At 42.9% G+C, this 15461-nt stretch overlaps 1 protein-coding gene across 1 annotated transcript in view; it reads left to right on the forward strand.

The window, feature by feature from the left end:
* Window positions 1-6: 6 nt before the first annotated feature.
* GRK4 (G protein-coupled receptor kinase 4) overlaps window positions 7-15461 on the forward strand; it is an 81434-nt gene continuing 65979 nt past the window's right edge. Inside the window, exons 1-2 of the mRNA XM_008055776.2 lie at window positions 7-61; window positions 10712-10807. Of these exons, the coding sequence (XP_008053967.2) occupies window positions 10-61; window positions 10712-10807 (148 nt within the window). The 5' untranslated portion in view covers window positions 7-9. The remainder of the gene's footprint in view (window positions 62-10711; window positions 10808-15461) is intronic.

A 15461-nucleotide genomic window follows, 5' to 3' on the forward strand; every position in this document is an offset into this window, starting at 1 on the left:
CGGCAGGCCATGGAGCCCGAGAACATCGTGGCCAACACGCAGCTGCTGAGAGCGCGCCAAGGTGGGTGCGCGGCGGGCTCCCGGGTACCCCCGAGGAACCCCGACGACCCGGAGAACCCCGATCCCCGCGAACCCTGATGTCCCGGAGAACCCCGATTCCCGAGAACCCCGATGTCCCGGAAAACCTCGATACACAGGGATCCCCGACATCCCGGGGAACCCCGGCGACCCGGAGAACCCCGATCCCCGGGAACCTCGACGTCCTGGAAAACCTCGGTACCCCGGGGACCCCGACGTCCCGGAGAACCTCGATCCCCGGGAACCCCGACGACCCGGAGAACCCCGATCCTCGAGAACCGTGACGACCCGGGAACCTCGATACCCCGGGAGCCCCGACGTACCGGAGAACCCCGATCCCCGGGAACCCCGATGTCCCAGAGAACCCCGATCGCCGGGAACCCCGATGCCCAGAAAACTCTGATCCTCCCGGAGAGCCCCAACTGCTTCCCCCCAGTGAACGCGGATCCACCCGGGGTCCGCGCAGAGGCCCTCAGCGAGTGGTCGCCTTGGGCCCCTTCCCATGCCGCACCTCCGAGCCCCGGTGAAGGTCGCTGCACTCCTCTCTTCCTAGTCTAACCCAGTTTCCTGTCCCTTCGGTGCGACTTCTGTCACGGTGTGGCTTCAGCATGGGCCGGCGGTGTCCTGTTGGTGTTGGGACAGCCGACCTGTCCTGGGAGTCGGGAACCCAGCAAAAAAGAGCCGGGGTCTTTACGGTCTTTAAAGGGCAAAGAAGAGTAGCCTGGAAACTACCCTGGGCGAGACCCTTCCGTTAATGATTTTGGACCCTGCTCTTTTTTTTTTGAGTTGGAGTTTCACTCTGTTGCCCAGATTGGAAGGCAGTGGCAGGCTCCTGCCGCAGCCTTAATCTGCTGGGCTCAGGCGATCCTTCCACCTCAGCCTTCCAAGTAGCTGGAACTACAACCATGCCCCCCTACGACCGGCTAATTTTTTGATTTATTGTAGAGACGAGGTCTCACCAAGTTTCCCAGGCTGGTCTCCAGCCCCTAGGCTCAGACAGTCCTCTTGCCTGGGCCTCCCAAAGTGCTGGGATTACAGGCTGAGCCACTGTGCGGGAACTGGACCCTGCTGTTTTAACATAACTGCTTGTTTTGAGGTTTGAAACAGAGGCTTTTTGGTGAGTAAAATGCGCTTTAGCACGATGTTGTGACAGATGGGCAAGTTGGTGAGAATTCACCCTGTTATCAATACGGAAGCATCAGTTGGCCCAGCCCTTCTGCAGGGAGACCCCTGTGGTCCTCTGTGTGTCTCCCTTTCTTGCCTCTCAAGAGAACTGGTGACAGAACCGCCGACCCCAAGTTCCCAGCTCCTTCACTCCTGTGGAGTGATGTTTTCCTTTTTTTTCTCCGTGTTGAAGCAGCTTGTTGGTCTTTGTGCTAGGAACAGGGTAAATGCTGGCTGGAGGTGCTGGAGGTGCCACACTGGCCAGCACTGCATATTTAAGACAATCTTGAGCTCAGGCATGGTGATGTGTGCCTGGAGGCCCAGCTACTCTGGAGACTGAGGTGGGAGGATTGCTTGAGTCCAGGAGAGTCCAGCCTGGGCAACACAGCAAGACCTTGCCTCTTAAAAAAAAAAGTTGAAAGCAAGAGACTCCCTCCTCTCTATATTTCTATGTACCAAATCACACTGTTTTGAATAGAAGAGCTGAGGGTGGGTGGAAAGAAAACTGGGTCGTGGTTTTCCCTTAATACAGTTAGGGAGTCCCAGAGCAGCATGTGTTCTCTTCAACCTCCCTTTCAGTGGAGCATAAATCATTCAAGTGCTCTATAATTGCTAAATAGCATAAAGCCAGTATTTTCTGCCACATAGCCCAGGACCACAGTGATAGTTTCAACAATGAGTTTTTTTTCCCCCTGAAGTATCTCATATTAACTCCATGGTTTTGTGATTCTTATGAGGACTGCCCCCAGTGATCAAGAGTATTTACTCCTGTGTCCAAAAAGTCATTTTGCACAGTTTGGTTAATGTTTAGAGAAGTTGAATATGAAATATCAGAAATATATGGATTTATACTGATTGTTGGTTATAATTTAGGGCTGTTGATAGCTGTATTTATAACTTTAAAAGTATCTCCCAGAAAGTACCAGGAAGTATCTTCCTGGACACATGCCTGTTCATGGGTAGCTCTTTTTTTTTTAGTTAGTTTCTCTTATGTATTAGAAATTAACTTTTGAGCCAGGCTCGGTGGCTCAGCCTGTAATCCCGCGCTTTGGGAGGCTGAGGTGAGTGGATTGCCTGAGCCCGCGGGTTGGAGACCCGCCAGGGCAACTTGGCGAGACCTCATCTCTACAATAAATCAAAAATCTGCTGGGCGTGGTAGCACACACCTGTAGTTCCAGCTACTTGGAAGGCTGAGGTGGAAGGATCGCTGGAGCCCAGCAGGTCGAGGCTACGGTGGCAAAAAAAAAAAAAAAAGAAATTAACTTTTGAAGTGAGTAGGCATAGTGCAACAATTATGCTGGCCCTAGGAAGTGCAGTGTTGGATTAATATTATTGTTGAGTCCAGTCATTTCCTAGATTTATTTCAGATAGAATCAATCACAATCTTTCTCCTCACCCTTTCTGCTCTTTGCTATGGTCTTATGTTTGTATCCCCTCAAAATTCTTATGTTGAAATTCTGACTACCGAGGTGATGGATTAGGAGGTGGGATTTTCGGAGGTGAGTCGTGAGAGTGGAGCCCTCCTGAGGTGTTAGTGCCTTTGTAAAAGGGACTGGAGAGACACCCCTCACTTCTTCCACCATGTGAGGGACACAGCAAGAAGGCACCAGCTAGGAACCAGAAAGTGGGACCTCACCGTTTGTTGGGAAGCCATTAGTGTAGAGCCAGCTGGAGTGTGAATTGCGGTTGGCAGCTGCACCCCTGACAGTGAGCCCCTCCCTGCGTTGGGACTGGGCCCTAAGGAGAGCATTTAAGCGCTAGGGCAGACCCGCGTGTCCGCACGGAGGCCTCCCCCAGCTGACCCTGGGCCGGTGGAGGGGGAGGCTGAATCTGTCTTATCTTGGACTTCCCAGCTTCCAGAACGGTGAGAAATAAATTTATATTGTTTGTAAGCTACTCAGTTTATGGTGTTTTGTTATAACAGCCCAAACAGATGGTCTCAAATAGAAGACTGCTAGAATCTCTTCTTGGCAAATTAGGCTGCACCGATAGCATCCGTGTGTCACTATGCCAGACACACTTTCAGAAAGTGTGAAATGTTCATACTGTTAATAAAATAAAACACAAAATAATTGCTTTTTCAAATTTAGGTTTTTTTTCCTGTATAATTTGTTAAGTAACTTATGACCTTTAAATAAACTTATGCTTTTCCACATTATACTTCTAAGGAGACTTAAACACCATTTTAACTCTTGGATAAATTGAAAACATAAATACAGAGAGGAATGTATGATATGTGCATTTAATGTGGATTTTGGTCGTATATGTAGCAATTCTGTTCTGATTTCAGGTGGCAGTGTTACTTTAGCAGTTTCTTTAGCACCAGAAGCATAGTTAATACACCTGTTACCATTAATGTTATCTTTTGCTGTGACTTCCTCCCTAGAATTTTTGCTAACTTAAGCAAATAGGAAAATTATGGAAAAGATGTGGGGTAGCTCAGAGAACCAAAGAGCCTAATAACCAGGCTGGAAAAGGACAGGAACCAGGATCCATTTATTCATTTGGCAGATATTTGTGAGTACCTGTTGTATGCTGGGAATGTTCTAGGTGCATCTACAGCAATAAACATGTTCAGAAATTCCTGCCATTTTGGAAACTACATTCTTATAAGGGAGATAGTCTTTAAACAAATAAGGTATAATAATATATTAGCAGGTGATGAGTGCCACGGGAAAAACTAAAGCAGGGGTGAAGGTAGGAAGTATCCAGGTGGTGTTGACACTTGCGATTTCAGGTAGTTTTAGACAGGGAGCTGCTGACTGGTAATCACATCTCAGCTGTCACTGCTGCTGTGACAGCAGATTCCTCTTTTTTAACTGGATTTTGCCTCACCCCTTTCAGCAGTCATTGTCTTGGGAGAGCATCTATTGGCTAGCTTGGCTCCCTTTCCCTCCCTGCATCCTTGACTAGGGGAGAGCCAGGAATGTGGACCGACAGCCCCATCAAAACACACACAGTGGGGGAGAAGTAAGAGAAGGGCTGCAGATGAAGCCAACAAAGGGTCATTGCAAGGGCACATTTACATGACATGGTAAGCAGACGTGTGTCGTATGTGCTAGGGAAAGAGGGGTGGCTGGGAAAATGAAGAGGAAAGACCAGATCAGAGAGATGTTGAAGGTAGAAGTCATAGATAGAAGAGTGATTGGAGAGAATCCTTAAAGCTGCCTTCAAAACTCCTACTTGAGGAGGTTAAAAGAATGCTGTTTCTAAAAGTAGTTTATCAATACTTTGATTCCAGAGGTATAGTAGCCAGCGTTTTTATCTCCTTCATTGCACTTAATTGTTCCCACACTCAAAAAACTATTTAATGCATTTTTGTTGTATAAATTAACAACTTGTGTGCTATTTTGGACACGTTCTTGTATGCTCACTATTGCAACCTTACGTGCAGTGGGCCCTTGTTGCTTTTTCTTCTTGTAGTTTTCTCTGCTTCTTCTGGCTTGGAGGCACTCTCTCTGTCCTTTGGGAACTTGAAACTTGAGGTTCATAGCACAGTGCAGCTAATGATTCTTCAGCTAAATTGTAATCTGTTTAAAGGCAGTACATAACTCTTAATTATTTTTATCTCTTTCAGTGTGCTAACCATATAATTGGCACTTAGTAAACACTTGGAGATTAAGGAGGTGATTTGTTATTTTTTTGTTAAATTCAAGAAACAGAATGTGAAATATATGTGGAAAACTGAAGGATTGAATTGATATGGAGGGAACAAAGCACATCCCAAGTTTGGCTGTAGACCCTAGTGGTAAATAAGAGTGACTGACATTAGTAAGGGTTTGCACTGTCCAGGTATCATGCTAAATTCTTTACAGGCATTGTCCCAGCTAGTCCTACACCATGTTCTCCTAATCTGTAAAACTAGACCGGGAATAATTCCTCTACTTCCTAGTGTTGGCAAATGGATTACCTGGAGTAACGTGGCACAGCATTTGGTACTCAGAAAGTAGTGGTGGCTGTTGTTGTAGATTTTGTTGTTATGTCCCAGAGTCACAATGATGAGGTGACATACTGGCACTTTAATGTTGCAGTTGTGTAATTTAATTGATCTTGAACCTGGTTCTTTGTTTTCAATCTGTTCTCATTCTTAGGCTTTCTAAAAACATGAGCTTTCCTCTCCCTGAATCCCATTTATCTGTCTCCCTACTATTTCTCATGTTCATTTCTTTGTCTCTGTCTTCATTCAGTACTCCCTAGTTTGGCTCTCTACCTCTTAAATTCACTAAGGGTGGAGTTTCCTACCTGGTCTCACTACTTCCAGTCTTCTCCTTTATTGCCCTCAGTGCCGCTAGAACACACTTTCTAAAACAGATTTGATCATTTTAGTCTCTTGTTTAAAATTTGGCCCCAAACCTCTACTCCAGGTCAAGTACAAACCCCTTGGTTTATCATGGCCCACGGTATCCCCACCTGATCCCACTGCCTGCTCCTCTCCCTTCATGTTTCCCTGCAGCTGAATGCACTACACCATCTCATGTTTCTGGGCTTTTCTCTTTCTTCTTGGCAAAGTTGTGTTCTTCCTTCATGCCACAGCTCCAGTGTCCTCTTGAGCACTCTGGGACTGTGCTGGGTACACTTGAGGGCAGTTCTGTATCGCCTCTTCTGTGTCACCAGCATCCTGCACTATGCTGGCACTCAATATGTGCTCTACAAATGCCAGCTGATGACTGAAGGAAAAAAAAAGAGTATATCTCAGAAATTCTGTTTTCAGTGAAAACCAGAAATCAAGTTTTAAAATAAGCTGTCTTTTTATACTAGCAGTCTCCATAGGGAGCAAAACCTGAGATTCTATTCAACTTTGGGATGCCAGGATGCTCCATACTTATAAATGTTTCTGATTTGTAAAATTATTTGTAATGATTGCTTATCTCATAGAAATGATATATGGTTGAGGTTGTATTTGAGGAGCTTGCTTTCTAGTTTCTCCATTTTGCATTATTCATTTCTCTGTTTGAATACTATAGTAACATAAATACAGATAGGAAGAGAAACTATAATCATAATAGTTCTATCAGTTAATATATGTATGTATATATCTTGAGCTCTCACTCCGTCACCCAGGCTGGAGTGCAGTGGCATGCTCACGGCTACCTCAGCATCAACCCGCTGGGCTTGGGCGATCCTTCTGCCTCAGCCTTCCAAGTAGCCGCAACTATAGGCGTGCGCTACCACACCCGGCTACTTTTTAAATATATTGTAGAGTTGAGGTCTCACCAAGTTGCCCAGGCTGGTCTTGAACCCCTGGGCTCAGGCAATCCTCTTGCTTCCACCTCCCAAAGTGCTGGGATTACAGGTATGAGTCTCTGTGTCCAGTTTACCTGTTAGACATTTAGAGTAATTTGTGTAATAGCCAAATTATTTTTCTGTCATCAAAGGGTTAGCTCACTCTTCCTTAATGATAATATATAGCTTCTGTTACCATCATGTGGTATTGCTAATTGGGATGTCATAAATCAGCCATGTTATTAGCAACCAGTTCAGTTTGGTTTTTTTATAAAGTATTTTCTACTTTATGTATCTAGATTGTAATGACTCTAATCTTATTTTTTTTCTGGTTAATGAACCAAATATTGGGTTTAATGACTTTATGCTACTTTGCAGTACCACAAGTATCTGTACAACTATACTCTAAAATAATATCCTTGAGCCACCCCTTATGACCAAAATTAGGTAATAGTTAACTTGAAGAAAAATGACAACAGTGAAAATAATTTTGGCTTTATTTTGAAGCTCCCGAAAAAACCTTGGAATTAGGGCTTTCTTAAGTTGTTTTTCAGGTGAAACATATGCAGTGCTTTGTACTTGTGTGTTCAAAAATCACTTATTAACATTTATGTCATGGCCATAAAGACTATTTTGGGCTTTTGTAAATAGTGTGACTTGACCATTGGGCACCTCCATGGCAATGTCATTCTCACCTAATCCTGAAACTTGGATCCTTCAAAGACAGTAAGCAGCAGAGAAGAGAGCGTATGCAGTTGTTTGCATTTTAGGAAGAAGACCCTGGAAGGCAGTGTGTAGGGGGGTCTGGAAAGAGGAGACTAGAGGAAGGAAGGTCAACGAAAGAGAGGCTGAGTAGAGTGAGAGAGGACAGTGGCAGAAGGCAGAGACTGGCTGCCTTCCTTGATCCTTCCTCTACAGTGTGCCCAGAGCCCAGACTGTACCTGGCACACAGGATGTGGACCGCAGATGTCTTCTGAATAAATGAATGAGGTACTTAATAGTTTGTTAGCCAGGATTCATAGATTGGGAAGAAGACTGAGAGTGCTGTTACCACCTGGTTCCCTGGAGGCCTTGCTGCCTGGAGCTGGCTGGGAGTGGCAGCAGTGTGAATAGAAAAGCCTAGCATCTTCACTTGTTTCCTTCACTCATCCGAGAAGTGAGCCTGGGAACTGATGTTTGGTGGGAATCAGATAGAGGGAACTGTACCCTAAAGGAGAGAGGAACATTGAACTCTGCTCTTGAGCCTGGTACTGTTGTACACAAGTTATCCCATTAATCTCCATAACAGTCCTGTTAGATGCTGTGATATCAAACCACTCAAAAACACCACCAAGGTGAGGTGCAGGGACTTGTTGGAAGCCTTGTCCTCCTTGGGCCTGTTTGTGAGAATGATCAGACTTACCTCTTTACTAACATGTTAGCACTGGGTGATGCATCCAGTCTACTTTTCATTGCCATCCTTTTCTCTTTGTCAGTGCCATGTACTTGTGAATGCAAACGCACTGCAGTTTAACAGCTCTACCACCTCATCAAGGTTCTGCCTACCTGGGCACTCCAGTACCTACGAGGGTGTAAGCACTAGTTTCAAGTCTACCGACAGTATCAGACTTCAGAAAAGAAGGTCATAGTAGCCAGACTGCCATGTTTCTTGCTAGTTACTTAAGTAGTACAAGGTTGGGATAGGCTAGGAACCAAGAGAAAGCAGAGATGAATGGGAGCAAGAGTGACTTGCTCTCACCTGCTCAATGATTGGCAGCTCCAGGACACAGAAGCAACACTGGAAACATAAGCCATGTGTCAGGACACTTTCAGATCCATACTCGCTGACCTTGTGGGATCTAGAGGGCAAAGTACTATGGCAGGCAAGTGACAACTCAGCTTTCCAATCATTTAAAGGGTCAGAAAAAAGTGGCATATTCCAAAGAACAGTTCTTATTTCAACTGAAGGGAGAACCAGAAATAGCCCTGAAAAAAAAATCCATAACCAAACATGACAGCTTTTGTTCAGTACCGGCCACTTCTCTGGAATGAGTTCCCATGCTCCCTATGAGGAGGTCTGGGGACAGGTTCTCCTTTCCCTGCCTTTCAGTGACAAGACACGTGACTGAAGTACCACTTAGCATATTCTGGGCAAGTGCTTGTGACATGTTTATTAAATGAATGAATCTTAACAAAAACATAAGCTAGTGAACTGGATTTGAGGGAGAACATGAGTCTAATTTGAACATGTTGAAGGCCAGGTGTGGTGGTGGTTCGTGCCTGTAATCCCAGCACTTTGGGAAGCCAAGGTGGGAAGATGGCTTAAGCGCTGGTGTTTGAGACCAGCCTGGGCAGCACCATGAGACCTCGTCTCTACAAAAAATTTTAAGAATTAGTTGGGCATGGTGGCATGCACCTGTAGTCCCAGCTACCTGGGAGGCTGTGCCGGAAGGATCATCTGAGCCCAGGGATTGGAGGCTGCAGTGAGCTGTGATTATGCCTGGGCAACAGAGTGAGACTCTGACTCAGAATAATAATAATAATAACTTGAGTGTTTTGAACATCTGGTAGTAGAATATGAGTTCAGAGCCCATGATCTCAGTGAGAGAGGGAGTGGTCGGGAAGTAGGAGCAAAAGGAAGGGTAAGAAAGAATCTCTTGCATCTTTGATTATCTTTTTTGCAGATGATTATCAGTTCTGTATCTCTAGCTGAGCTTTCTTTCTTTTTTTGAATCATGGAGTCTCATTCTGTCACCCAGGCTGGAGTGCAATGGCATGCTCACAGCCACTGCAACCTTGACCTTTTGGACTGAGGTCGCCTCAGCCTTTCCAAGTAGCTGGAACTACAGCTGTGAGCCACCATGCCTGGCTAATTTTTTTATTTAACAAGTCTTGCCAAGTTACCCAGGCTGGTCTCAAACCCCTGGGCTCAGGCAGTTCTCTCGCCTCTGCCTCCCAAAGTGCTGGGATTATAGGTGTGAGCTACCGTGCCCAGCCTGAACTTTTTTTCCTCAGCTCATTGTAGTCTACCCATCTTTCAGATGTCTGCCGCTTTAGAATTTTCCACACTTAACCGTATTTAAGACAGATCTCATCACCCCCCAGGAAAATATGGCTTTCCTCCTGGTTTCCCAGTTCTTCCAAATAGTCCTGGAGTCATAGTCACCCAGCCTAAGCTATTAAGCAGTTCTCTTGCATAAAATTCAGTAAAATTTCAGCTGCCCAGAATGTTTGAGATTGAAGAATCTCATTTCTCTGAGTGAAAGAGAAAAAGCGCTTATTGGGGAAAAAAAAAAAAATATATATATACATATATATATATATATATATATATGTATATATTTTTTTGTCAGTGTCTCACTCTGCCACACAGGCTGGAGAGCAGGCATGATCACAGCTCACTGCAGCCTCCAACTCCTGATTTCAAATTATCCTCCTGCGCCAGCCTCCCAAGTAGCTGGGACTGCAGGTGTGTGCCACCACACCTGGCTTTTTTTTTTTTTTTTTTTTTTAGTAGAGATGAGGTCTTGCTATATTGTCTAGGCTGGTCTTGAACTCCTAGGCTCAAGCAATCCTCCCACTTCAGCTTCCCAAAGTGCTGGGATTTAAGACATAAGCCGCTGTGCCCAGCCAGAAAAGGTCTTTCTGAAATATTATAGTAGAGCCTTTTCTACAATTTTTGTCTCACCATGGGATGCTCTTCTCCCAGATCTTCCTGAGACTCGCATCCTTCAGCTTTCTGTCCAAACATGACCCTCACAGGGAGGCCTCTGGGCAGAAGAGTGCCCTCCACCTTTGTCCTGCTTGATTTTGTTTCATCCCGTTTATCACTATACAATTAGCTATTTTTTCGTGCCACTTATTATCTGATTTGTTAATCTTTCTCCCTCATATAGAATGCTGGGAGGGATTTTGTCTTTTTTACCATTGTATTCCCACTGTTTTAAGGGTGTTTGGCAAGCAACAAATATTTATAAGCAGCTCTGAAAAATATGTCATGTTAGATCTGGTTTACAAATTTGGAAACTGAGGCTCAGCATGATTTTTTAAATGACAGAGCTAGTTACTAACTATCTCCTGGGAATTTTATACTTCAAGTTGTTTTCCAGAGAAGACAAATTACTATAAGCTTGTATTTTTGTATTTTTGCTAGTCATAGGCACCTAAACCACCCCAACAAATGGTAAGACACATTAGTGGAGGTAGTTGTTAGTAATTGGATATTTCTGACTGTTTGAAAAAAATGTGTTTTTTTTTTCAAATATAGGAGGATATGGCAAAAAGAGTGGGCGTAGTAAAAAGTGGAGGGAGATGCTGAAGCTGCCTCCTGTCAGCCAGTGCAGCGAGCTTAGACATCGCATTGGTGAGTAAATAGCGCTTACTTATGCCTGGAGGGCACAAGTGGCATCATACTGTTTGTTAAATCTTACTGTCTCTTGAGTTGCATATTTGTTTCAAAAATTTTATGATAAATTCTCCTTATATCTTCATGGTTCTCAGGAAAAAATCATTTAGGTTTTCTAATCTACAGTTATAAAGTATATGGCTATGACTTTTCGTTACAAACATTTATTATAGTAATATATACACCAATTGATACTTGAAGAGAAATAAAGTAAAAGTTACTTTTTCCCTGACCCACCAATCATTGTCTTTAGAAGTAAACACTGCTAAGCATTTTTTTTTTTTTTTGAGTTGGAGTCTCACTCTGTCGCCCAGACTGGAGTGCAGTGGCCACTCTGGCCACCGCAGCCTTGACCTGCTGGGCTCCAGCAATCCTTCCGCCTCAGCCTTCTCCGAGTAGCTGGAATTACAGGCGTGCCCTACCACGCCCGGCTAATTTTTTGATTTATTGTGAGATGAGGTCTCGCCTGCCCAGGCAGATCTTGAACCTGCGGGCTCAGGCAATCCACTCACCTCAGCCTCCCAAAGGTGCGGGATTACAGGCTGAGCCACTGAGCCCAGCTTAATTTTTGATTTATTGTAGAGATGAGGTCTCGCCAAGTTGCCCAGGCAGAACTCGAACCCATGGGCTCAGACAATCCACTCACCTCAGCCTCCCAAAGTGCTGGGATTACAGGCTGAGCCACCGAGCCCGGCCTACTAAGAAGTCTTAATATCCTTCCTGAAAGATTTCTGAATATATTAAGAAAAATATTTGATGATAGCCTCAAGAAAGGATTAGTCAAATAAAAATATGGCCTATAGTTATAATGGAATACTCTGCAGCTATAAGGAATGGGAGTTAGCTGCAGGTCCTAATATGAGCACAAGAATCAGATGTAGAACCATGTCTATTAGGCAACCATAATCTTATTTTTTAAGATAGAACTTCCAGTTCAAAGGATATGTGCATTTAAAACTTTGACTTTGCCAGATTACCCCCACAAAAGTTTATCAATTTACCATCCTGCCAACACTATATGACAAGTTTTCTTTGTCTATGCTCTTGCTAATACTGGTTGTTACCAGTATTTGTAATCTTTGCTAAGCTGTAACTTGGAAAATGGTCTCTTATTTTAATTATGGATGGGATTGAGCATTTCCATTGGGTTTTTTTCAACTTTACTTTTTTCTAATTCATTTTAAGGAGTTATCCATTTATATTCAATGTAAATACATCTTATAATTCTGCCTTTTGCTGCTTCTCATGTAGAGGTTTTAATTTTTTACAGAGACAAATATATTAGTCTTTTCCTTCTTAGCTTCTGAGCTTTGTGTTGAACTTAGAAGGACACCTGTATTCCAAGATTATTTTTACAAATGAATCCATTTTTTCTATAGTACTATTTTAGGTCCTTTTAAAGATAGCTTCGCCAGGCTCGGTGGCTCAGCCTGTAATCCCGCGCCTTTGGGAGGCTGAGGTGAGTGGATTGCCTGAGCCTGCGGGTTCGAGACCCGCCTGGGCAGCGAGACCTCATCTTTACAATAAATCAAAAAATCAACTGGGCGTGGTAGCGCATGCCTGTAATTCCGGCTACTTGGAAGGCTGAGGCGGAAGGATCGCCGGAGCCCAGCAGGTCGAAGCTCCGGTGGCCGGGAGCAGCCACTGCACTCCAGTCTGGGCGACCGAGCGAGACTCCAACTCAAAAAAATAAATAAATAAAGATAGCTTAATTACTTTAATTATCAAAATCAGTTTCAGATGGTATAAAGAGGGAGGTAGTATTTCTTCCCCGAAAGAATGACCCCATTGTTTTAATCTCATTAAGTTTTTAAAATAGCATGCCATACAACTTACCTGTTTAATTCACATGCCATACAACTTACCTGTTTAGATATCATTTACATGCCATACAACTTACCTGTTTAGATGTTATTCACATGCCATACAATGTACTTGTTTAGGTACAATTCACATGCCATACAATTGAACTATACAATTCACATGCCATACAGCTTACCTAGCTAAAACATATAATCCAATCATTTTGATATATTCATCGAGTTGTACAACTATAACCACAGCTGATCTTACAGCATTTTCATTACTCCCAAAAGAAACCTCATACCTATTGTCAGTCGCTCCCCATTCCTTCCCCTACCTCTAGGCCTAGGCAACCACTAATCCACTTTCTGTCACTGTGGCTTTTCCTATTCTGGATATTTCATGTAAATGGGGATAATACACTATGCAGTCTTTGGTGACTGACTTTTTTCACTTAACATAATGTTGTCAAAGTTTATTAATGCTGTAGTGAGAATTGATACCACATTCTTTTTTGTTGCTGAATAATATTTCATTATATTAATATATTACATTTTATTTATTCATTCATCGATTGATAGACATTTTGAGTTGTTTTCTACTTTTTGGCTATCATGAATAAAGCTGCTATAAATATTCATGTACAAAGTTTTAAAAATCATTGTAAAAATACATAACAAAAAGCAACTGTACAGTACAGTGACATTAAGTTGAATATTGCATGGATATACCACTTTTTTTTTTGAGTCAAGATCTCACTCTTGCCCAGGCTAGAGTGCAGGTGTACTATCATTTGTATACTTTTGGAGAAATGTCTGTTTGAATCTTTTACCCATTTAAAAAATTGGATTGTCTTTTTATTGTTGAGATAGAAGGTTTCTTTATATATCTTGAATATTAGATCCTGATCAGATATTTGATTTTCAAATACTTTCTCTCATTCTGTGTGTTGTCCTTTCACTTTCTTGATGATGTCCTTTGAAGCACAAAGGTTTTTAATTTTGATGAAGTCCAGTTTTTTTTTTTCTTTGAGTTGGAGTCTCATTCTGTTGCCTAGGCTCGAGTGCAGTGGCACACTCACGGCCTCCACAGCCTCGACTTGCTGGGTTCAGGTGATCCTTCTGCCTCAGCCTTCCAAGTAGCTGGAACTACAGGCCCGTGCCACCACAGCCGGCTAATTTTTTTATTTATTGTAGAGATGAGGTCTTGCCTAGTTGTCAGGCTGTTCTCAAACCTGTGGACTCAGGCAATCCCCTCACCTCAGCTTCCCAAAGTGCTGGGATTATAGGGGTGAGTCACTGCAATGAAGTCTAGTTTATCTATTTTTTCTTTTGTTGCTTGTGTGCTTTTAGTGTCATATCTAAGAAATCACTGCCTAATCTAAGGTCACAAAGATTTACACTTGCACTTTTCTCTAAGTGTTTCTCTTAGATATGACACTGTTTTAGCTCTTACGTTGAGGTGTTTCATCCATTTGGAGTTAATTTTTGTATATAGTATGGGATGGTGTATCCAACTTCATTCTCTCTCATTAGATATCCAGTTGTCCCAGCACCGTGCCTTCAAATGTCTATTCTTTCACCATTGAATTTTCTTGGCATCCTTATTAAAAATCAACTCGTGAGGGTCTGTTTCTAGACTCTTGTATGTATACATGTGATTGCATTTAGGGTCCAACCAGATCATCCAGGAGAATCTGTCCACATCAAGAGCCTTCACTCAGTCATGTATGCAGAGACCTTTTTTCCAAATGAGATAACACAGGGTCTAGGGATTTGGCCCTAATATCTTGGGGGAAAGGACATTATTCAGTCTACTACATATAGTAATTTTAACTTTTTGAGGAACTGCTAAACTGTTTTCCAAAGTTGTTGCATCATTTTACATTCCCGCAACAATATGTGAAGATTCCAATTTCTCCACATCCTCACCAACAGTTGTTTTTTGTTTGTTTTTAGAGGTAGGGTCTTGCCCTGTTATCTAAGCTGGAGTACAGTGGTACAGTCATAGCTCACTGCAGCCCCAAATTCCTGGGTCAAGCTATCCCTCTTCCTCAGCCTCTCAAATAGCTGGGACTGCAGGTCGTGTGCCAGCAGGCATGTCTAAACACTTGTTATTTTCATTACAGCCATTTTAGTGGATGTGATTTGCATTTCCCTGATGACTAATGATGTTGAGCATGTTTTTATTTGCTTATTGGCCATGTGTATATCTTCTTTGTACCATTGACATTTGATCCATAGTGTTAATAGTAATTTTTTCCAAATATAACACAGAGAGATTAGTATGTAGGCTGATTTTATAATTTGACATTTACATTATAATTAAGATATTGTAAACTTTTTTTTTTTGAGATGTGTCTCACTCTGTTGCCCAGGCTGGAGGACAGTGGCATGATCATGGTTCACTGCAGCCTCAACCTCCCCGGCTCAGGTGATTCTTCCACCTGAGCCTCCTGAGTAGCTGGGCCTATGGGTGCATGTCACCACACCTGGCTCATTTTTTAATTTTTTTGTAGAGGCAAAGTCTTGCTATGTTGCCTAGGTTGGTCTCAAACGTCTGGGCTCAAGCAGTCCTCTTGCCTTGACTTCCCAAGGTGCTGGAATTACAGGCATGAGTCACTGTGCCTGGTCTTGATATTGTAAACTTTTCTTTGGGATTATTTATGCCATCAAATATACTTATAGATTTATGGAATTATATTTTTATGTACATTTGTATACATATTAATTACTTCAGTATGTTTCTGATTATTTGGGTAATTTTTTTAGTGCATAGAATGAAGTAAATTAAATTGTGTATCCCATTA

The sequence above is a fragment of the Carlito syrichta genome, unplaced genomic scaffold (assembly GCF_000164805.1).
Source record: "Carlito syrichta isolate Samal-C Ts95f unplaced genomic scaffold, Tarsius_syrichta-2.0.1 Scaffold301952, whole genome shotgun sequence".
Taxonomy (NCBI): domain Eukaryota; kingdom Metazoa; phylum Chordata; class Mammalia; order Primates; family Tarsiidae; genus Carlito; species Carlito syrichta.